Here is a 24,603-nt window from a genome sequence, read left to right as displayed (position 1 = left end):
GTTGCCACATAGTTTCAAGGAGGCCTTTTAGAGTGACAACTCGAGTACCGAGGAATTAAATCCGTCAATCAATTTCCATGACGGCTAAAATATATTCACATATTTAAATTAAATTTTGTTATCCATTGGCGGGTTACTCCTCTGAGTATATTGTAGCCCTTATCAATGCAGCCAAATTACAATCTTTCTTGAATAATAATAATGAATTTTTGGATAAATTTGCTTTGTGGCATAATAGACCCGAACTTAGCTCATAATGAGGCTGGACGTTAGAGTTAGTTAGAACAGTAATAAAAAATTAAAATAATACAGGAGAGCGAGCTGCCACATGATTCCCCTCCTTTCACAATTTTTGAAGGACTGCACCCCTTCCATCCTATATTTAACCTTCGCCATTTTCATTGGCTTAAGAACTTGCAAATACTGGACCACCCTAACGTTTCATCTGAGAATCGCATTAATTGATATTTGCTCTCAGATTCTCATAGTGTATAATCAAAACCACATTTCGGTGAAGAACATAAAAATGGTGTTCAGCCATGGTAAGCCACTGACTCTTTATTACACATCCGGAGAAATACTTACAATACTTGTTAGCTGAAATTGTGAGTAGAAAATTGGAAGACTTAAGAATGAATGATGAAAATGAGAATTCTTCCATTATTATCACTACAAGCCAGAGGCAACCTTCCTCTTAATAGAAGAGATGAGAAAGCTGCAACTGCTGTGGAAATCATGGTGTTATTCCCTGATGATGGGCCAACATACGAGACTTTGACAATGTTTTCAAGAGGATTCAATAAGACTGCTATTTTCTGATTCCTGCTCAAATGCTAATTGCCCGTGAACCTTTCTCCATCTGGCAGAGTCAATTTTCAAGAATATATTTTATCAAAAGCCCTCCTTCATCCTCTCTAATTTCCTGGGACTCCATCCATTTTGATAACAAAGGAAAACAGCCTGTTGTACAGTCTGAGAATCGTTCCCTATACTGGGTTCCCCTGCCTTGGTATGGTGGCATTAGCCTATTTTCTACTTTTTTTCTCTTTGATTTCTACTTTTGATTCATTTTCTACTGCTCCTCCAAACAGGCTTTAATCGTGTACAAATTAAAAAGCCACCAGGCTAAAATAAAAGATATTAATGTTTATGCTCAAGAAAAAGTACTAGTGCTTCACTAGCTACCAACGGTGAAATTCATATGCAAAGGGTAGTTTCCTTCATCAAAGAAAACGGATTGCACTGATTGCGATTCGTTACCCACCATTAGTGTATTCATAATATACTAATTATTTGGTTATAGAAATACCGGTTTTGACGATTGGCAAGGGTCGATTTTATCCTAATTTGAAAAAGGCCAGATTGGCGCCCATGCAATGCCACTCCGCGTGAAGTCACAGGGACCTAGTTTCTATAAGAGTAGATAGGAGTTTTACATCGTCTGACGTTACCAATGCATGCATGAGGCACAGAGCTCAGGGAAACATGACTTAATAATCACCTGTTATGGCTAAGGTAGGAAAATTTTCGTTTGATAAGGTATTAATAATCCTTATTTAAGCCAAGCACTACCAGCTAGCAGGGTACTCTGCTACCTGCTAACATCCTGTGTCATATCAGCGCTCATACCCTCGCCCCAAGGTCACCTCACTTGCGGCAGCAGGAACCAGAACGACGTCACACGGAGTTTTCCCAGCATTCATACTTAGCCGTCGCATTTTCGAATGCTTGAAAATTTTCACTTTTCATTTAATCACGAAAAATAGATATCGCCATTTAAAAATCAAAAAGCGTGAAATACTTACTCCAGGAGTAATAATCTTTCGATTTAGGCAATAAAAAAATAATAGGAAACTACCCTATTGACCAATTTCTTGCCAGAGCACATAAGTTCACTTTCCATAAGGATTCTTTCTCTTTGGCGCAAATTGTTCTATTATAATTCCTTCAAAAAAACAAAACCAGCATGTTACATGCTTAAAAATGTATTTAATAAATAAATTGAAAATTTTGAATGAATTAAGAATATCACAAAGCTACTCTATGATCATCAGGTATTACTAAAACACTGGAATCAATCATCATCAACCCAGACAGGAGGTATTTCATACATAATATCTTCAGGAAATTCTAGCCTCATTTCCAGGTGTATCCTCCCTGAAATTAGAAATTATTTCAATATTCAAACAATAACAGTAATAAATTCATTTTAAGACTTCTGAAATATTCTTACCTTTTACTTGAGGCAAAGGTATAGGGCTGTCAAACTCAACATTCTTCGGATGAGGTTTTCTAGTTTTTCCAAATGTATCACAAATTTCTTCTAAGTCTAATTTTGAAAACATTAAACCTGGCAGCAAATGGTCTTCATAGTCACCTATGATAAAATACATTAAGAAACTGCTAATAACATCCTTAAAGGGAAGATACAATAAATTGGTTAAAAGACAGCTGAAGTTAAGGCTATGAAATAGCCATTAGTGTTGATCAACCAGCGGCATAACTACGAATATGCTTTGAGGGGGGATTAAGAGGGCCTGAGGGGGCGTTTTTTTTAAGTTTTGAAAAATTACATGCCTGGAAATACATTTTATATCATTTTGGCACTTAAAATTTAACTTTTAGCCGGTGCAGTTATTATATGCCAAAACTAGACAATAGTTTTGGATATTTTTTTTTATTTCTCCGAGGCTTTTGAGGGGGGGGGATCTATCCCCTAATCCCACGTCACTGTGATCAACCATGATTCAAAATTCAAAACAATTCAGCAAATGAAACTAGGAATGGTGGCTATGCATTGAAATTTAATCAGAAAACACTATTTTTTGGCTGCAATTAATCAGATGTTATGCACTCATTATGTATTCAAATTACAGTTATTCAGTTTGAACCATGAATTAGAAGTAAGGGATGTACATACAAGCAATACAATGTATAAGCTTAATGTCACCCTTCAGTGTTCAGAAACTGAGAGCTCTATAGTATTAAACTACATTGATAAATATAAGCTTAACCTGTTCCCTACGCAGGGCATTATTTCATGGCCTGAATTTTCTGATGCTAAGGAAGGAAGGCCGGCTTTTCACGGCTTGAATTTTTCGAAGCAAAAGGCCAAATGCCGTGTTTTCACGGTTTCGCGGTCAAGCATGCCAAGTGGGTCCCAACCGCCATTAGGGTCCCTCGGCGCGAGAGGTCCGACCCTTTCCTATTGTCCGCGTGAGGATTATCTCGGCCCATTCCGGCACTTGGTGACCCACTCAAGGAAGGTGCTCATGGTCACTTATTTGTTTATAAGGTGGAATAACTAAAAACGTAAATGTTGAATTTTATGAAAATCAATGCCAAGAATTACATTCTGGATGTTTTGCTGATCGGTTCCAAATTTTAAACGGAACTCTAGCGTTCATATTAACGGAGTTTATCATCACCTAGAACAAATTTTGGAGACGCTAAGGTTAGATGTTTAGTTACTATTTTTTAAAATTACTAGCAAATGTATAGGAGCGATATTGTAATGATTTACATCTAAAGATATACGTTACTCTGTTTGCCACATATTAAGTGTACATTTGCGGTGAAATTCGATAAAATATCCGATTTAACTCCAATGAAAAAAGCCCTCGTAATGTAATAAAATATGATTCTGTCAGTTCTTTGTCGTGAGCCGAAATTACAGCGACTATTTTTAATAACCTCTTACCAACCTTTGAATACAAAGGTATTATAAACGAATTTCGCTATAAATACTGATTAATGCATATCCTAAAAATTCGTAAATTTAATGTACCAATAGGGAATGTTTTACGTAGACATATGTTGTGAGAAGCATTCCATATCATTGCAGGAATAAGAACTGCTGTACCCAGGTAATTACTCTCATATCTTGCTTCTCTGGTCAGGTTGCATTTAGGTGGTCTGCCCTGTACACCTCACAGGCTTACTTCGGGACACATTAGCGCATTTATGTTTTCTTGGAAAAACTTATTACCCTCCAACTGGCACATCTAAGAGTAGATTGGTGCAAGTAGCCTCCTACTTAAATCTGTGGAAGAAAATAACCTCACTCTTCTCGGAATTACTCATTTTCTTTTCAAACATTTGTTGACGTGTATTCAAATATAGCCGTTAATTCTCTGTTCGCATTCCTTTTCCTACTCCTGCAAGGATTCTTTTTCAAATGATGTTTCAGTGGAATTACATTTTTTCTTGGAATTATACAGCCAGGATTTTTTTCTTGAAGTGCCTTTCGATGGTTCCTTAGAGCTTTCGTTAGTTTTGCATACGTTCTCGACGTGATCAGAGTTACTTGGACGAGTGGAGCACTAGGCAAATTTGCTGGACGGGAATTTCCTTGCACTGGGAAAATGTCCAGGCTAATTACGGATCAATCGATCCTGGAAATACTCACCAGACGTGATAATGAAGATGAGGATAGTGACTCTAGAAACAGTGTTTTGTAATTTTTCTTATTTCGTGCGTAATATGAATTTATATTTATCTAAGTGAAAGTGCTTTATAAATATAATTTTGCAATTTCAAACAACAAATTTGCTTGATTCAAGTAGTTTTATGAGAATTTTTCGGGAAAATATTCTTCTAAAAAAATTCGAATTGTTTCATTCCCATGTTTTCAGAGAACTCGTGGAGAGCAGACGCGAATGAGGAGTGTGGATTTGGGCATCATGGATATAAAATATGTTGATATCATAAATCGTAAATACCTAGAAATATGCTAGGAACATTAAAAGATTTCATTCCCTTTATAGTATTTTTTGGTCTATGATCTAATGCCCTTTTGCTGAAAACCCTAAAAATAACCGTAGAACTTCGTTTAAAAGTTCTAAAGGCATTGCAAAATTAAAGGTATACACTGATGAACTGACATTTAATGCAATAGTAACAATTTAAAAAACTTAAAATTGAACTAGTAACAATAAACTGACCGCAAAAGTACACCGTGATGGGCTGCCTTCGGGGAAAAGGGTCGAGGATTATATTTGCCCAGTTGTCAAGGAAAGGGTCCGGCACCCCGCTAGAAAAGGTCATTAAGTGGAGCGAGCGACTACCTGGACGATTCCTTGCCAAGAAACAACTCCGTACGGGGCGAAAAAGAAATGCTCAAAGCCTTCGTACAGCCAAAAGCAACTTCCCGTGAAGGAGCCCGGCGCGAAAAGGTTAAAATATCCAATATTGTAATGCAGTCAAAGATACAAAACAAGGAAAATTAAAAATAAATTATCGAAGAGAAAATTTCCATAACCACAGCATACTGTGCCTTATAATAACTATCTACCATGAGTACAGAATGAAAATTCAAAAATCTGAACATATCTCTTTTATATTTGTGTAGAAATGAGATTTTTCGATGCTATGATTTATGCTGACATTTGTATATTATTATACTACTTTCATCAGTTACTACTATTTACTACGTACTTTTTTTCAGTGACAATAACTTCATGTTAAATTTAAAGCCTGTGTTAACTTGGCATATTTACAGTGAGTGTGAGGAAGAAAATATTCATCATGAATTCCTTAATCTATGTATTAGTGACTCTTCTTTCTCTGTGTATTATAAAGGGGAAATATTGTTTGAAAAAGTAGTGGCAAGTCTGACAACAAATAAAAAAACAAAACCCATTAATAATTTCATGCCTACAATCTATTGATAACATATTCATCACTTAAAGAGGAAATATTTCAGGAATAAAAATATTATAATCAACAGTAAAATAACCCTTATCATGCTTAGTTGTGTGCTGACATACGGAGTTCAGTTTTAATGAAAAGTTTTAGTTTATGATAGGCATTGGTAAAAGCAACGATCATATTTGCCTGATAAGTAGCCCAAATTGAGGTTATGATGCTTTATTTTCAAAACAATACTGCCAAATAGAACAACTCTCTTACTTAGCTGAATGAATATTCAGAAATTAAAATGACATACGGAGATAAGTCCCAAAAATGGCCATCAAAATCCAAAGGAGGCAATAAGCAGGGAATTAGATTTTTATAAAACACCTAAAAAATTAATTCATTCAGCACATCTTTAAGTGAAGAATGGAAGTTATTCCTCCTCAACTTGAAGATTCAAATAAACCAAATTGATACAAGGATTTTTTTGCCACAACCTCACTTTGATGCCTTAAAAGTTCTGCCTTGTGTAGCATAATGGTGATTCGTTTAATTTTCCAGATTAGTTCAGATTGTACAATGGCAGGGCCTCCCAAGCAAATCATTTTGTGTTAAAATGCTATCCAGCCCCACAGATTATTCTTTTTTGGATTCTATTTTAAATAAAAAATCTATATTGATAAAATGCTGAACGTAATTAGATGAAAAATATACAAAGTATAAGTATCCAAGTTGATGGCGAACAGTGCTCAAAAGGAAACTGATTTTATGGCTCTGCCATCAGATTGTTTCCATCCTTTAAAAAAGGCTCATTATAACTGATTAAACTTGTTGAAAATTTTCAAATGCAAAATATTTTTTGTCATTTGAAGAAGACTTCGACAAATATAAAGGACAATGGACAATCAACTGAAAAAAAAGAAGTCTACGATATAAGTATCCAGTAAAAGAGAGGAAGCTAGGACAAACATTAAACCACAAAAACAAACACTTAAATAAGTGAAAAAGTTTTGTTAACTAGGAAGCCAAATGACCAACAATGGACAAAGCAAGAGGGAAATAGTAAATAGTAAAGGCAAAGAGGGCTTTCCACAAAAAGAAGAATCTACTTGCAGTCGAGAGTGAAAGTAGAGAAGTAAGGAAACAACGCATATAATGCTATGCATGGAACATGTTTATCTATGGGAGCGAGACTTAGCCTGTTGACACATTGCATTAACACGTACGGTTTAATGTCTAAATGAGTGAATACGAGAATGAAATGCACCGTGTAACCACCCAACTTGTGCGAATACATGCACAGAAAATAGAACCTGCTCTAATTTGGTTCATGCATTCATACATATTCCGTTCCGATCTACCAAAATCATTCAAGCAAACGTACATTAACTTGTACGTGTTAATATACCATGAAACCAGGCCTTTAGACAAAAATCAGAGTGGAAGCATTCAAAATTATGGTACCGCCAAAGAATGATGAAGTGGAAATGGACCAACAAGGTGAGTAATGAGGAAGTGCTGAATAAAACTTCCTTATACAATAAGAGGAATTTAGGAAGCAGTGTCCCAAAAGAGTCATTGGTATAAATAAACCGAAGGGACGTTACCGATTGCCATTAACAGTGGTAGAAAGAGGATGTAGTTTACAGTCCTGGTTAATTTATCCTAATTTGTCACTAAAAGCACTGCCGCTAAAAATATTGAGTGATCATTGCCAAAGAGACACATTCCCTTGTGATGATACACATGTAATGGTGCCTTGAGTGAGAGGAGAGTATCTTCCCAGCAACAGCACTATCTTTCCCCAGTGCTGGAACGTAATATATATCTAAATTGTAACCTATTTTCCTTAATACTTGTTTTCATAAAGTGCTTAAAAAGAAAATACCCATTAGTTTTACCTTTATTAACTCCTGTGGTACGAGAATTTTAATCCAACCAATTTTGAATCGGATTGCTTAAAAATATCTTCCAAACCCCTATCTCATGAACAGATATGTACACCTAAAATTAGATTTAACAAGGTCTGGTGAGAACTAATAGAACATTCTGATGAATGAGATGGAATAACGAGAAACTCCTTTAAATTTAATTTGACCATCACTATCAATGTACCCGTTTATTACCTGTTAAGTAAAACTTAACTTGTTGCAATGAGCATTGATTGCTATCTAGTAGTGCCACTTCAGTATACTACTATTTCTAATGATAGTGGGCATCCGTATTTGACAGGAATTTGGTTTAGTCGCCAATTAATTGAAGCTCTAGAAACAAAGCGTAATATGGGAATTCCACTTTAACAGAGAATGTTATCCTAACATTGTACATGTCAATTCTCCCTGAATGCAATTAATAGGACTCGGTGAGTTTGTCTTAAAAACGTTACCTGGATCATAATCCATCGATGGTAAAATGTCAGGTTTTGGCCAATCTTCATCCCTTAGCTTTACATCAGAAAGCAAATCAGGGCAACATGACTTGGAATTTTTAAGAACTGCATTCTCTTCATTATCAGCCTTTAAATTTTGAATAGTATTTTTCCGGTCTCCAAAAACTTGCTTTTTGGGGATTGCACCTCTGTCGGAAATTTTAATGGCTCCACCAGCTCGCACTGAAACGGATAAGCATTTGTGATTATATCCTTTCGGGATAAATCTCGAGTACACAAGTAATGGAGCAGACGGTTTACCTGATGACGGCTGTTTAACTACAAAGACAGGATTTTCTTTGTCTGGCAAAGGTTTCCAAACTGACGACGACATCATGTTATAAGTCCAATAACACAATCAACCAAGGAAATAGCCAAACTTTAAGAGAAGAAGAAAATATAAAGGTACAGCTCTAAATTCATCCCAGAATTTTTAAACGCGTAAATCCTTAAATCAACTATCTCACCACCTCCAACCACTAGGATTGACTACTGACGAGAGTATTTATCCACGTTCGAAGGATTTATTCACAACGCACGGGGTTTCGTCGCATTCAAACTAGGGGAAATTTTTCAAGGTTGAAACCGTTGAAACGGTTGAAACCGTTTTAACCAGTTTTAACACGATCACCAATCAAATGGAACACAATAATCAGGTACTTTTATTTACAGGCAAAATTTAGGCATTCTTTGAATTCGAGCAATGAGAGAATAAACACCTTCTCCTAACTACCGTATATAATTCAAGCGGTATTTGGATATTGATTATAATAAAATACATAAGTATCTAATTGAAGACAGGTTATCCACATGCATCCATTTTCTAGCTGCTTCGCATGCTTAGATCGATTTAAATTCAGTTGATACGCTGATGGATATTATTCAGAATTCACTCTTCACTAAGATATTTCCACCGGGGTAATCCATTTTCGTATGTAACGAATACAAAATTTCAATAATGGCATACGTCATATTTACACTGTAATTCGTGTATAATTCGATAGTTTCGAGAATTTACTGATGTCACAGAGATAAAGTAAATTATATTAAATAAATACCAATTAGATACAACTAAATTAAAACTTTTCCTGCGGTGAAATTTTGAATCAAAATATTCAAACCGTTAGCCGAGATGAAGCTACCGCTACTACAATCGAAAAGTTGAAGAATAATGAATTTGCATTGGAAAATCTAAAAACTTGAACTTTTGGTTAAACTGCAGTCTTTACCTCATGAGTTATTTAGTGGACGGGTCAGCTATATGCAGGCTTTACTTGTATGGACTTGTATGATTACTCTTTTCCCTCTTTTAAAGTGGTGTCAACTGGTGGACTGGTGTCAACAACTTGCGCAAGGCGAGTCGTTGCTTGCGTCTTGTTTACATTCGTACGTTCGTACAAATTCGCACGTTCATTACGTACTGTGGAACAACGTTGGTGTAGAAAATCGGTGATCTATCACATCTGGTATTTCGCATGCATATGCACCAAAAAATTATTTAATCTTTAACTGCATAACGCTACTGCAACATCATTCTACTCTATTGTGAGCGAGGGCTGCCGTTTCGAGTTGCAGATGTCTTGAGCAATGTTATGATGTTATTGTGTTAATTTGTAGGTGTGAAGATTGAGAACAATTAAGAATTTATCTTAGCTTGACGTTATCCGATCCGGTAGTGAAATGGTATGTATTAGTCGAATATTGGCGTCCTCTCAAGCTATTACGCCGAAAGCTCTTTATAAACACCTTATGAGGGAATGTGCCAAACTTCCCCAGGGAGCCAAGGAGTATTATAGACATCATATTCGGCAGGTGTGTCTAAAATTATAGTAATCCTTTCGGATACAACTTTTGCGGTTATAACTGTTTACTGTGTAATCATCTGATATTTACTATCTAAATTCATGGGTAGTGAAATAGCTGAGCATTAGTCAGTCTTTTTTCAATCCTTTACCTTCCGTGTTTAATATAGTTGCAAGCAAATGGAATACACAAGTTATGAAAGAATTCATCCAGCATTCAGCTATAACAAACTACGTTTTGGCCAAATGTCTTCAATTTTGACTGCTTAGATACTCCCCGTTAATGTCAAAATAACTGTACTTCTATGAACTGATAACGCTAGTGTAATAAATTCCATTTTCTGGCTACTTAAGTCCAGTTGAATCTAGTAGGTAGGCTGTAGACTCTTGTAGGTATTTTCACCTGGGTTCGAATCCCTATTATCGAATGAAGCTAATGTTAAATTTTAGTAATGACTTTTCGTAGTTAGCTGTCAAATATATCCTGTGTAATTTGTTTTAATTCTAGAGTTTCAAGCAGCACGTTTCGGAGTCAGATCCCGAAAGAATTAAGGAAATAATTGATAGAGCAATGCAAGATGGTAAATGGGTAGTAAACAAGGTAAGTTAAAATTCACTCTAATTAGTGTGTATCAAAGTTAAATTATGATGTTAACTAAGGGCCTGAAAGTTACAACATATATGTTGACTTGCAGTATACGAAGAAGTCTCCTGCTTGATGACAAACAGCTGTCAGAGAAGACGTAATCCGTAGTTATATTTCATACACACGTTAGAAAATGCCTTGGGTAGTGATTGAGAAGACCCCTGTTTGCTTCGCAAGTGAAGACTTTTGGAGAGCTGTTGAAGTGTGGGACAGAGTTCCTCACGTCGTTAACAGGCGTTTGGCGGGTGTTGAAGTTTTGTTTCATGAAGAAATTGCGACTGATCCCGATGGGTTAAATTTCAAGGCTGCAATTTTAAAGGCCAGAAAGGAAAATCCTCTCATTGTAGGGAAATGGGAGGAAGCTTTTTCTATGCTGAATACTTTAGGAACTTACTTTCCCCCCTTTAAAGAAGACCATGTAAACTCTAATGTTGATGTTATTCTTAAGAAGTTGATGCCCAAGAATCCCAATCATCATGCCCCATCCTTAGAGTTGGAAATTTTGGGTAAGTCTTAAGTCTAATTATCGATGTCATCTCCCCAGTTTCAATTCAAAATATGCCAATACCCTCCTTTATGTGCTTACATATTTGAAATGCATATGCATCCACCTCTTGAATGCATTGTTTCTCAGTGAGGATCAGTAAGGTCATTACACCTCAAGCCAACAAATGTTTGCCTCAGTTTCAAATTGTGATGAAAATTTCTATTTGGGTTTATAATCACCTCAAACTATAAATATCCAGAAACCCGTTTTTGATTAAAGAATTTTTGTATTTTAATTGTGGTACATTTTTTTCAACTAAGTGCCTTAAATCATATAATTCTTTCTTTTTCAATTCTAAAGTGTTGTAGAGCCATGATTTTATACGAAACATACAAAACATGTACATTGGATCAAAACATTAGAAACACATACATTACAAAGATTACATTTAAAATAAAAGAGAAGAAAAGTCCAGCTCAAAATATTCATGAATTGAGTACAGTGGATAATTGCACAGCCACTTTTCCAGCACATTTTTCAGTCTAGTGATGCTCACTGATCTGGCTTTGCTGGGTAATTTATTAAATAATTTTACTCCCAAATTGTCAGACTGGTTGTTGGTCTTAAACAGCCTACAGTAATTAATATTTAGGCTATTTTTAGCCCTAGTGTCATGAGAGTGGATGGTGGATCGTATGGGGTAGGTATCTAAGTTATCTTTAATGTGCATAATGCTGCGAAACACAATGAGGCTGTAGATGGTGAGGATATGAAAGTTTTTAAAAATTGGCCTGCAGTGGTCACGGGGCCCAGCACCACTCAGAATCCTCACTGCTTTTTTTGCAGTTTTAGAATTTCTTTAGTTTCATTTGCATGTCCCCAGAGTCGAACACCATAGGCAAGAATACTATGAAAAAAAGCAAAATAGGCTAATCTCATGTACTTTTCATTGACACAGGTTTTAAGTTTCCTCAATAAGTACAAAACCCTAGAGAGTTTTTTGCTGACTAGGAAAACATGTGAATTCCATGTCAATTAAGCGTCAATATTAAAGCCTAGAAGCCTGACAGGATCATTGTTTAGCTCAGTGCTTTTAAGACAGCATGTAAGATGTTGTGTCTTGCCATTGTTCAGAAAGAGATTATTGGCTGTAAACCAGAGTTGAGATTCTTCTATTGCCTTTTTTGTAAGAAGTCTGACTTGGCTAGGAGTATTGCATTTCTGCACCAGAGTGGTGTCATCTGCATATATCATGCAGTCCATAGAAAGATTGTAAGGTAGGTCGTTGATTAGAATAATGAACAAGAGAGGACCAAGGACGGACCCCTGAGGAACTCCATGTTTCACCGGAAGAAAATCAGATTGGTTACAATTTACTTGTACCATCTGCTTTCGATCAGTGAGGTAAGAGGTCATGAATTTCAGCTCACTGTTATGAAAGCCGTAGTATTGGAGTTTTTGCAGGAGGGTAGCATGATTGACGCAGTCAAAGGCAGAGGTTAAATCACAAAGTGTGAGTGAGACACATTGCTTGTCTTCAAATGCCCTTGATAAATTTTTTACCACTGACTCAACTGCCAATTCAGTGGATTTCCCAGGGCGAAATCCAAACTGGGAAGGGGTGAAGAGATTGTGTTTCTCAAAGTGTACTAGAATTTGTGTATAGGCAATAGTTTCTATTATTTTAGCGATCACTGATATAATGGTGATGGGCCTATAGCTGTTGGGAAGAGTAGTGTCTCCTTTTTTGAAGACAGGTATGACCTTGGAATATTTTAAGGAGTCTGGGAAGTATCCAGTGGAAAAACAGGCATTAATAATAATAGATAGAGGATGAGCTATAATATGTATTATGGACTTAATCAGATCATTGGAAAGCCCATTGATGTCACGACTGGTGGAGTTTTTAAATTTTTTTACTACATTGAAAATATCCCTCGTACTAATCCATTGCCACTGAAATTTTGGAGGGGATATCAGGTGTTTATTGAGTAGTGCTAAGGCATCACACCTGTTATTTGTGATTTTTGATAATGTGGTGTCCACGGAATTGACAAACTGAGCACCATTTTCAATAGGGGACTGGGCCTCACTATTGATCACTTTGATTCGGAAATTATTATGAATAGGAATGTGCGAGTAGTAATTTTTGATCTCGAGTCTAGTCTGGACCAGGAAATACAACAATGCATGTTCCAACAAATATGCATAGAATATTCTCATTTTTCCAATCCTATCGTAATTATTCTATTCTTAATGCTTATAATGATGTAAAAAGGAAACTCGTAAATGAGGAATATTGATGGTAATTGTGTCAGAATTAGGAAATGAATGAAAATAAAAGTGTCTTAAGGCCTGTTTACACGATACATTAGCACGTATGAGTTAATGTCGTGTTTGCATGAATGATTTTTGTGGACCGGAACGGAGCATGTATGAATGCATGAACCAAATTAGAACAGGTTCTATTTTCTGTGCATGCTCAAGTTGGGTGTTTACACGGTGCATTTTGGCATTCATTCTTGCATGCATACATTTAGACATTAACCCATACGTGTTAATGTACCGTGTAAACAGGCCTTTAAACGGTTTCAATGAGCACAATTGAAATGAATTAACCACGAGTAATATGTTTAAAATTTAATTAATATAAGTATCCAAACTGCTAGGAAGTCCTGAGTAAAGGTATTTACACAATTGTAATAAAAATTCGTAGATAGATCATGTAATATTTGATCCATTCAAATTCTCATTCAGAAAACCATTTGTTTCTATATGTTCAGGCTGCAGATTTTTACATCTCCATTTTACAGTACTACTGCCTTCAGAATATTGCCTTTTACTACACACTTGTGTGGCTGGACAAGTACTTTCTAGCAAAATTTGAGAACCTTGGGAATTTTCATTAAAAATTTTATCAACATTTTTTATGGATCTTTGAATCTTCTTGCAATTTTAGTGGACGAAGCATTCAGAATATAGAACATAGCTTAAGTTTTGCAGACGGAAAAAAGTTATTAATTTCTCACTTCATTTAATCAACCTTAGCAACTCTTGTTTTGTAAGTTCAAGGGGAAAATAAATCAGCAAAGGAATAAACGAAAATTAATATAAGATGTACCTACAAATTAGAAAGACTAAAATATGGCATTAGTGATATCAAACACCGGAAAAAACCGGCATTGTCTGCTAAAACCTAAAAGTTACATATTTTTTCTTAGAAATCTTAAGAATTTATGCGTATTATCTTGGCATTTGAATAAAGAAAATAGAGTAGGGTACAAAAATAATGCATAAAAAAGTATGAGCGATGCAGCGGTCTACTCTGATTACGTCAAATGCGCTGCCGAGTGCAAAGGCAGTCGGCTGCCACCACTGATGAAAAGTGTTCAGTGCCCACGTCGTCGACTGCTATAGTGGTTGATTGCTATGTTTGCAGCAAGCTGAAATTCTCAGGCCAAGGCATGAGAGTGGCTTATCAATTTAAAAAATAATTTGCCGGCCTCGGTGGCGGCGGGGATAAGTTCTCGCCTGCCAAACCGAAGGTCGCGGGTTCGAGTCCCGCCTGGGTAGGTAGCCCCTACTTAGGGAATGGTTGTATGTGATAGTCCTTGTGTCATGTTATATCCCCGATGTAAAAGGCCTTAAATGAGCTGTTTTCAGGGCAATGGAAAGAAATAAATATTATTAAATGAGTTTCATGATGGCACTTCCTGTAGGCAAATTTCTGAACTTACTTACCTCGACGTACAGCTCTGTAACCAAAACTTCTCGACTCGACTTTCGTAATGCTACTTTAAACACTTGAGTTGAGTACAAATGACTGAACTCGAATTTTTGAGTACTCGCACATCCCTAATAATGAATACTGTTTATTGCCTCAAAGTAGCTATTGGGGTCATTCAGAATATGCGACAGCTAACTTAGCCACATAGCAGTCTTTTTTCTAACAAATTGCCTTCCTTCATCACTGGTTTCTTCAAGAGGCACGCTGGTCTCAATTTACCTATCAGCAGTGTTCCCTAAGTAACATAAGAGGAAGCTAATGGATAAAATTTTATTTTTTGATTTTACAAAATTTTGTAACCGTGTTCAAATTTTTATTCTTTCTTATGGTTTCAGTTTTGTTTTGCGTACAAGCAGTGGTATACAAAGTGTGTATTGTTCCTGACTTCCTCAGGTTGAATTCATGTTAATATGATTTTTTTTTCTCTTTCAGAGCACGATGTTGATGCGGTAACATATGCGACATTAACTACTTCAAAACTTGGAGCCCATCCATCTCCTCCTTTTCCGTATAAGTTGACCTTGGTTAAGGTTGATGAGTCATTTTTTTTGGAGCTCAAAGTCTGGGAAAAAGGAGATCCCACAGTGGCTCCATTCAGTGGTGCTGAAGAAAAAAGCATATTGTGGTTAAAGACTATTCTGCTTCCCAAGTTTAGCAAGTGGGCTGTCACACCATCAAATGTATCCAGTGGTTCATTGAAGCTTATATCTGTGGCAAATTATGGAGCTCTTTACCAGTCTTTGAAAAATAAATATGCTGCGAAGTTAATGGATGTAAGTGATATGGTCAATATTGGAAAATCTGACTCTCCCCCCCAGGGCCAGCTCCAGACATTTTTCTAGTGTAAGCAAACAACATTCTGCCCCCCCCCCCCCAACCTTTGATCTCCTTGTTTGGTTACTACTGACCATTGGACAGAGCCCTTAGGTGTCCCCTCCGCTTTCCACCCTATGCGGCTGCATATTTTGCTTACTGCTTAAACCGGCCCTACTCTCCCCAAAGCTGCAGTAAAAGCATTTTTCACTGTTGTTCAGTCAATGGCTCAGTTAGCCACTTATGAATGATGAACTTGCTAATCATTAATAATGGATTTGTGTACTTTCTACATGAGAAATAAATGCTGTGCTTAAATGTTTCATATAATTCTATTTGGGCCATGATGAGTCTAGTAGTTCAGTTGGTTTTCAGGGAGGAAATTTTTTAAAGTGATTGTCCTTTTGACTAGGGGATGAGTAGAACGATTAAAGAAAGCTGGGCATGTATTACAAGAAAATGGAGAATTCAATCATCAGTTGGGTGATTTTCATAGCTTGAAATTATCACCATTATAGTAACCCAAAGATTTATTTTAATTCCATGGTATAATTGTCGGAGGTAGAAGATAGGAAACTATTTATGTATGTGGGTAGTCATTCCAAATTATAATTTATCAAAAATGGACCGGTGATTTAATTTTTGCTACCCTCCATGGTTATGCAATGATGTTCATGGGCAAAACTTTTTTATTGCAGCTGTGGCCTGAAAACACAGACCCGCAAAAATTTATCCATGAAGATCTTGGTATTGCAGCTTACCTTCTGTTACTCTGGGAGCAAGAAAGATGTGAGAGAGGTTCGGAGGAAAGGCAGTCATTTGTTGACATTGGCTGTGGCAATGGACTTCTTGTTTACATTCTGACAGAAGAGGGTCATCCTGGTCTTGGAATTGATATCCGTAGTCGTAAAATTTGGGATATTTACCCTCCCTCCACCAAACTTAAGGTAAGTCTAAAGACTGATGAATCTACCATGTGTTTTAATGCTTTACATGTTTATTCATTAGATTTTATCCTCTGGATAGTTTTAATGCTCCGTGCTTTTGAACTCTTGTCATATGTTTTTTGATGAAAGCATCAACCCCTCAACACCGTCTTGTGTACCCAGTATGCACTATTTAAATTTTGTATGCCACCATCATACGTACTCCAACTCCATAATTTTTCTTTGTCAGGTATTACATTTCAAATTAAAACTAATTAGTGTATCATTTAGAAAAAGTTAACATGTACAAGGGTAAACTTAAAAATAAGGTCTCCTAAGTCGTTGCATTGCCGCATGAAGCACTAGGTGCAATCCGCCAACACCACCGTGTTCCTTGGTTCATCCACTACCACTCTCGACCACTGCGAATCATTGTCGACTGCTCTTTTTTAGCATAGCAGCCATTTCCATGGAGCTTCCCCTCATGTTTCCATCCAGGTTTGAAATTCAGTCTGTAATTTGAATTTTGACGTCAAAAAAGGCCTCTGGGCATTCATCGCCAGTTGGTTGAAGTTTATGGTGAAAAATGTATGCATCTTATAAATGTTTGTAAGTGGTGCTACAAGTTTCTTTCCGGCTGCTGCCAAAAGGGTGCCCAAACAGCTCACTGAAGACTATTAGGGAAGGCGTGTGGAAGAAGTTATGTGCCGTTTTTAAGATAAAGGAGACGATTATTTGGACTCTATCGTAGTGGGTGATAAAACCTGGGTTCACCATTATGCCCCCGAGATGAAGCCACAGTCTGAACAATGGAGCCACCCAACGTCCCCGAAACCAGAAAGGTCAAACAAACTCTGTCAGCCAAGAAAGCCATGGCATCAGTGTTTTGAGACTGAAAGGGAGTATTGTTGGTGGATTTCTTTTCCTTGAGAACCACTATCAATATGGAAAGATTTTGCGAAACACTTGTAAAGCTTCTATACACCATCAAGAACAAAAATCCAGGAATGCTGACGAAGGAGGTTGACAACAACACACGCCTGCATACTGCTAGTCGCAGCTAGATGCAGGAACTGATCTCGAAGTTTGGGTAGAAAGTAATCTGGTACCCTCCGCACAGCCCGGACGTGGCATCCAATGATTTCACCAGGTTCCTCGCTCTGATGAAATATCAAGGGATCGAGGATGAGGTTTAAGAGGAGGTCAACACCTGTCTTCACAACGTGGATGGAAGCTGGTATGGTGACAGGATTGAAAAGTTCATCATGCAGATGAGGAAAGTCTTCAAGAACCGGGACTGCATCGAAAAATAGCTGAAGCCGTGGCCTTTCCAGCGATGAATCCAACAATGTAAATAAATGTCATATTCAATGACCAATTAATTGGAGACCTTACTTTTAAGTTTACTCTCATAGTAATGCATTATTTTATGCAGGTTTACAAAAATTTAAAAAAATACGGACAGTATATCATGAAAGTTATAAATTTTTGAATGACAGTTTGCAAAAAAGGCGAAATCGTTTAAATCTCATCGCATCACATCTGTAGAAATCTGAGTCTACATCGCCACTCACACCATCTCACTACTTGCCTTCATGTTCCAATTCAAGGCAGTGAATAAACAGACTGATTTTTTACGATAGAATTCCACAAACCATGCATTCTGAAAGTAGCAGCTTCTGAATTTTGGCAAGACGTAATTTAATTAGCAATGTGCTACCTTAAAAGCTGTCAGTTCATAAACATCTACATTTAAAACAATGCAGTTTTCAATATTTGTTTGTTTTGATGTATGTCTTTCAATGCAGAGTATATAACATTCCTTATTTACATGCAATTGAAATGCTTTTGGTTTATTTTGTTAAAAAGAATTTTGCTTTCATGGATGTGGTAAATAGTAGATTGTGTGTATAAATAAGAATTAGAGATGTGCGAATAGTATCCGCGAATACTTGAATATGTACCTCGATTACTAGAAAGTATTCGATATTCGAGGTCTTGAATAATTATGCTAAAGGTACACTCTCAAATACTTCGAATACTTTGAATTTTGCGCCGTACACTGTCGTTGGTAGTTGACTCGGAAAATTGTAAAGAACTCTAGCCGTTTAGTGCATGCAGCGCCGTTATAGGCAATTTGACGAACTACATCAAATTCGCAGATTAGAGCGGTGAAAAGAGTTTGACCTGGGGAACCGAAAATGATTGGGTAAAAAAATCTGAAAATCCCCAGTTTCCCCCACCAGGAGAACCTCAGTGCCGTGGGATAGCAACATTAGGGCATTTCCCACAATCCGCTATCCCCCTCCATTCAGCACTCGCCTCACCCACTCTGACCCTTTCCCCTTCTCCGAAATCAAACAAAAGGTCCCAGCTTGCACAGGGATCGCATTACGAAGGCCTTAGCTTCGAAAAAAAATATCAAGTTACACGACAACAATAAAAACGTGTTTCACGCCCTCCCCTTTTCTCACCCACTGACCTTTTTCTGGCTACCTGCTTTGAAGTTCCTCATTTCTGGAGGTCAACTGCTGCATGAATCACCTATTAGCCCAAAAGGTGTCTAACAATCACTTTCGGCAATTGATATTACACCTTTATTGGATTGAAATATTAGTAATTTGCGCGTAATTTAAAAAAAGAATAAGACCAAACACTACGCATTTCTGACTTTAATTAAGCATTTTACGCAAGGAAATAAATATCAAAATACGACGGAGACTTAGCATTCTGGCGAGACTCGATATGAGCAGCAGAGCTTCTCTGAAGTTGATGCGGTATTCTTTTCCGAAAACATACATCAAGTTACAATTTATGAGTTGTGCTATAAATCTCTATTGTTACAGTCACAGGCGAAGGGATATTTTCTCAGGATATTTAGTTTCTCCCTGCTAGCAATTCGAATGCATCTTCTTATCTCGTGAGAACTTCCAAAGATGGACTGAAAATAATTGAAGCAAATCCGGTGGAGAAGCGCGTGTATTGTGCAAAATGCCTCAGATTGTCCGTTAGCACTTGACAGCAGGAGTGGGGGTAAAGCGAGCTACCTGTTGAAAATAAGAAGTTGGATGAAGCGGAGTATCAGATGGATGTGCCGCTGAAATGGCGTTTGGTAGATAAGAATGTATACATCAGACAGAAATCCATCGTAGCAGTGTAAATGCCGAGACGGCATGCTATCATTTTTCGCGAGGTGGTGTGTCCCCTTAGAATACAGTAAAACCTCAACTTAACGAACTTCCGCTAAACGAAGAACTCCGTTCAACTAACAAATGCTATTGGTCCGGCCAATTGCCTATGTAAACATAGTAGTGAAAAACCCCGATGAACGAACTCCTCTTTTACGAAAACTCCAGATCAACGAAATGAAATTTCGGCGCGATCGAGTGAAATTCACCTCTCAATAACCAATTTTTCCGGTTAAATTTTCATTTTCATATGAATAATTTAATATTCGTAGCGTTGGAGGGCCAATCAGAGACTTCCACTGAATAAGCCAATCAGAATCGTCGTTATTAACGGTAACCATAGCCTTCCGTGGTGTGTTTCCGCCGACCCCTACTCGCGGCTCGCAGCGAATTGCGAAAAACGTTAATGCTGACTTTCGTAAATAACTCAAAGTCCCAATATTTACACGCTCAAAGATATGATATCTAGAGCTATGTACTTCGATCGCATTCTTTTGACGATTGTTTAAGATACTTTACAGAATTACAACGCGTAAATTCCGAGAAGCATTTTTTTCACTCGCCACCATCTTGGATAACTTCTTTAAAATTTAACTAAATTACGGAAGATACAATGTGCGCGCTAGAAGATGAAAGCCAAAATTTGCCTCTCTTAATTATCTTGAATATATGACTCAGTAGTTACTCTTGGTTCATTCACATTGTTTATTTCAATATTATCTAAAAAATAGGAGAAACTTTTGCATTTCCCGCAATCATGGATAAAAAATATTCCCACTTAAGAGACGAATGCCAACATTTCTCATTGATCTAGACGTTACTTGAATTGAGTGCTTTATACTAAAGGTCGGTCTCTGTCTGTCGGTGATTGTAGCGATGTCCTAACGTGATGTGAAGCGGTGTTGATTTTCACCAGAGGAAAAGGTTTGCGACGGCCGTCAATTGTTGCATGAAGAAGACGACAGTCGCAATTAAGTATGACATTCGGTCATAATACTGTAGACAATTCTTGCATAACGGTCGGAAAATGTTAACGCTGCGTCCCAGGGGCCTAACCGAAAACGCTCCATTACCAATGTCGATGGACAAATGTCTTCAACTATCTTTCTGGAGCTGATCCCCATTTCAGGGCCCATCATGCAGGAGCAAGCAAGAAGTTGGGAATGGATAGCTGAATAGAAACAGTTTCAAGGACACATTTAATGCTCACGAAGCGCTTTTTTTATAATTTGCTCCCTGACCGTACTCTAAAGGAATGGGCGGGCCGCGGGGGAAAAATGAGCAAAGAAAGTTATATAGTACTCCTAAGCACCAATAGTGATGGCTCGGAGAAGTTATCTCCGTTTTTAGTGGGGAAGTACGTGAACCCCCGCTGTTTTAAGAATGATAGAGTCAGGGGTGTATGCAGGAATTTCGTTCGGGGGGGGTCCAAAATATGGGGGCGAATTTTTGAAAAACAGGGTACTAACTTTGTACTACTAAGGAGAGAGTATTAAACCAATTTTAACACTTTTCATAATCGAAAAAGTTTCATTTTTCAAATGAATATTTTGTACCCCCCAGACTTCCCCCCTGGCTACGCCACTGGCACAGTCTAACCATACCATGTTTAGACTGGGCCACTGGTGATAGTGATGCCTCACCCCTGTGGTAGCAGCAAAAATCCATGAATGACAGCGGGATTAATTCAGCGGTTGGCGGGAGTTGATGCACTCATGGGAAAAGTAGATTTCTTCCTCGATTGCTGCACGGGCCCCAACATAGGACTAACAATAAGAAATGTGCACGTTATTTTCTTCCCCCCAACTGCACCAGCTAAGTTGCGACCTCTCAACCGAGGGGTCATTTCTGCGGCAAAGCGGCATTACCGACTTAACGGATTTTAGTGGAGTTTTTGGTTTGTCGAATTGATGTAAGGAATCGGCGAAATTGAAGAGGACCATTTTGCAGGTAATGCAGTGGCTTTGCAAAGCTTGGAAGCGTGTCGCACCTGTCACCATATTTAGTTATTTTGCATAAACCGGGTTTGCAGTCAACAGCATCATCATCGTGACTTATTTTACTTTGAGAACTCATGCATGAGGCCTTTCAAGCTGTTTTCTTATCGGCAGTTGTCTTTCCGGCCCGCAGTCAACTGCAACCACGTGATGGAGAGTGATGACGAAAGCCGTGAAACCTGGCAGGTTCTCTCAAAAGACATGAATATTGAAGGGTTGTTTGATGAGTTCACCTTAATAGACTCAAATTTCGCTATCCGCGAAGCCAGCGAACTGAGGGTTGCAGAATATAGGTAATTTCTCGAAAACTCATTTTTCAAAATCGTGACGTATTTTACTCCGAGAGCTCCTGCATAAGGCCTTTGATAAGATGTTTTATTATCGGCAGTTGTCTATCCGGAATGCGATGGAAATGATGCTAGTACAATGAATTATTTACGAAGCCCGCGACCGAAAATAGTGCTATGGAGTATTCTGGATTCGACTACTTTAAAGAAATACTGCCACCCACTGCGCTTTAATGGGTCGACGAAAGTCGCAACTCACGCCGTTATGGTAGAGCGATCTAAATTTCATGATGAAGCTATAATTGGCGCTGTTACCTTAAATTTATATTAGTAATGGTCAAATCTATCGAATTCTTAATTTTTCAGTGTAAACTTCGCGAATACATGTACTCTATTTCAAATATTGAGAATAAAGGGATGGCCTCGCGCTCACCGCTACGTTGCATACATTTTTGAAAGCCAATGAAAAAGCACGCGAAGTGATTGAATAATACGAGCTGAGGCTTCCTAAATGTGGTCTATTGCCCGCGATTTGCATTGCAGCTGAAGAAATCAGCACTGTTTTGAAATATGCAAAGGTAGAATGAAGATAACGCATGCAGACTTGCTTCAATTTCCGAGCCCCTAGGATGATGCAATGTGCGTATCACCTCCGGGGAACGAACCCCCGATCAACGAAACGGCAAAATTCGGTCCCTTGAGTTTCGTTTAAGAGAGGTTTTACTGTATTGGAAGAGATGTTAGTTGAATCAACTATGTGCCCAATTGTTTCCATAAAATTAAAATATTCCATTAATCAGCTAAATTCCTGTTCGAATCCTTTAAAGGAATTCAAACTTACTCCTCAAAATCTTGTGTTTCCTGCTGCATAGGCAACCGAGTCAAACATTCCCGCATTCATTGTTTAGTATTTGAGGTATTCGAATATTCAAGCAATGATTTAATATTCAAATTCGATATTCAAGTTCGAGAAATCTGCTATTCGACACATCTCCTATAAGATTACATATACATTATTTTTTATATGTAAATTATGAACATTATAAGAAATTAAAGTGAAAGTTTAAGGGTTTACAGTATGCCCTAAACAATTCAAGTTACTCAAGGAAAAATGTTAACCATTTGAAGGTAGAAAATTTCATGGCTTCTGCCCCTCCTTCTGGCTTGTAGGAAAGTCTTGTCTTCGTAGTGCTTAAGCCTTTCACTGTGTATAATGAGTGTGTGTTGGCAAAGGGTACTTGTTTCTCTTTGGCATGATAAACATATTGTATTATCATTCTTATGCAGTCAAGAATAAAATTCCAGTGCAGCAACTGGTTTATATTTGCTAAAACTTTTTATTATATTTATTGTTAAGTACATCCTTAACTTCTTATTTTTGAATGATCAATACATAATGGCCAAAACTAATGAGATTATTAGAGTAGTCATTTAATTTTTCTGCAGTCAGAGGTCTATTTCATGTAATCTTTGAAATCTATTACTTCAGTAATCCTTATCCTACTCATTTTGATTTCAAGAACTGAAACTTGCAAGCTAAATTTTTTTGTTATGAACTTTTCTCAGGTCTGTACCATACATCCATCTGAACAAATTCCATTCCCAGCTGTGGATTGGCTCATCGGTAACCACTCTGATGAACTAACTCCATGGATTCCTGTCTTTGCTGCAATGATTCCAGGATCCAGATACTTTGTTCTCCCATGCTGTCCACATGATTTCTTTGGCCGATATGGGAGGAAAAATCCTGGAAAGAGTGTCTATCAGGAATATTTAGAGTTTGTTCAAAGAGATGTTAGTGAGACGTTATGTAAATTTGCTACAAGTGTTGATAGATTGAGGATCCCCTCTACCAAAAGGGTTTGCATTATTGGAAGCAAGAGATTAGAAGAGTGTTCCACCGAAGGATACAAACACACCACTCCGCACAACTTCTTAGTGAATGTTCTTGGATATAGTAATTGTTCTCTTCCTGAGGAGTTGCACTCACCGGAGAATGGACATGCTTTGTTTGTCCCACGCCCATCTAAAGAAAGGGTTCGCAACTGTACCAAAGTTGACCCCCATGTAATTACGGAGGTAGTATCTATTGTGGCTGCTGAGCTTCTTACAGGTCCTGAGGAGTCACATACGTATGAAGAGGGTTGGGACTGTGGTCGTACTGTGCCACTTGAAACATTAGCCAAATTGATTCCATCTCATCTTTTGGAAAAGTTGAAGAATGAGTGTGGAGGTCTTCAGACCCTCCTGAAGAATAACCATTTCATTTTCAAAGTTTCTGGAGGGATGGTTACCTTTAGGAGGCCACATTTCAAAGGCAATCTGCAAAATAATCATTTCAGTATGAAGAAAAATGTATCTGAACGACAGGTAAAATCTCATTGGAAGTCAAGGCCATGTTGGTTCCACACCAACCATCCAAGTGGGTGTCCTCTCTTAGATGCACAGTGCAGCTACATTCATTCAAAAAATGAGGAACAATCCTAATTTTGTGTTTAATTATTGCGTATAGTGGCAAAATAGTTGAAATTAAAATTTTTGGATTCAATCTGGCTTTGAGACAGCTTTTATTTTTGGAGTGGAATTTTTAGCTGGTGCTTTTAAAATT

The 24,603-nt window shown here is 37.6% G+C and overlaps 2 protein-coding genes across 8 annotated transcripts; one reads left to right on the top strand and one right to left on the bottom strand.

Moving 5' to 3' along the window:
* Positions 1-1,969: 1,969 nt before the first annotated feature.
* On the bottom strand, positions 1,970-9,416 carry LOC124159333. 4 transcript variants are annotated; one of them, XM_046535079.1, is made up of 5 exons: positions 9,292-9,416; positions 8,324-8,441; positions 8,021-8,245; positions 2,234-2,377; positions 1,970-2,157 (listed from the first exon to the last, which is right to left on the bottom strand). In XM_046535079.1, exons 2-5 carry the CDS (start codon positions 8,397-8,399, stop codon positions 2,075-2,077), a joined length of 528 nt encoding a protein of 175 aa, XP_046391035.1. In that variant the 5' UTR covers positions 8,400-8,441; positions 9,292-9,416; the 3' UTR covers positions 1,970-2,074. The 4 variants fall into 4 exon arrangements, with proteins under 4 accessions (XP_046391035.1, XP_046391036.1, XP_046391038.1 ...); XM_046535080.1 differs by lacking the exon at positions 9,292-9,416 and adding an exon at positions 8,530-8,621; XM_046535082.1 differs by lacking the exon at positions 9,292-9,416 and adding an exon at positions 8,533-8,554.
* Positions 8,697-24,543, top strand: LOC124159330 (probable tRNA (uracil-O(2)-)-methyltransferase). 4 transcript variants are annotated; one of them, XM_046535075.1, is made up of 7 exons: positions 9,450-9,528; positions 9,680-9,874; positions 10,373-10,465; positions 10,560-11,016; positions 15,217-15,557; positions 16,296-16,544; positions 23,562-24,543. In XM_046535075.1, exons 4-7 carry the CDS (start codon positions 10,644-10,646, stop codon positions 24,480-24,482), a joined length of 1,884 nt encoding a protein of 627 aa, XP_046391031.1. In that variant the 5' UTR covers positions 9,450-9,528; positions 9,680-9,874; positions 10,373-10,465; positions 10,560-10,643; the 3' UTR covers positions 24,483-24,543. The 4 variants fall into 4 exon arrangements, with proteins under 4 accessions (XP_046391033.1, XP_046391031.1, XP_046391032.1 ...); XM_046535076.1 differs by having other exon boundaries at positions 9,463-9,607; XM_046535077.1 differs by lacking the exons at positions 9,450-9,528; positions 9,680-9,874 and adding an exon at positions 8,697-8,718.
* The last annotated feature ends 60 nt before the right edge of the window (positions 24,544-24,603 follow it).

The sequence above is a fragment of the Ischnura elegans genome, chromosome 5 (assembly GCF_921293095.1).
Source record: "Ischnura elegans chromosome 5, ioIscEleg1.1, whole genome shotgun sequence".
Classification (NCBI taxonomy): domain Eukaryota; kingdom Metazoa; phylum Arthropoda; class Insecta; order Odonata; family Coenagrionidae; genus Ischnura; species Ischnura elegans.
This window is presented reverse-complemented; position numbering and strand designations above follow the sequence as displayed.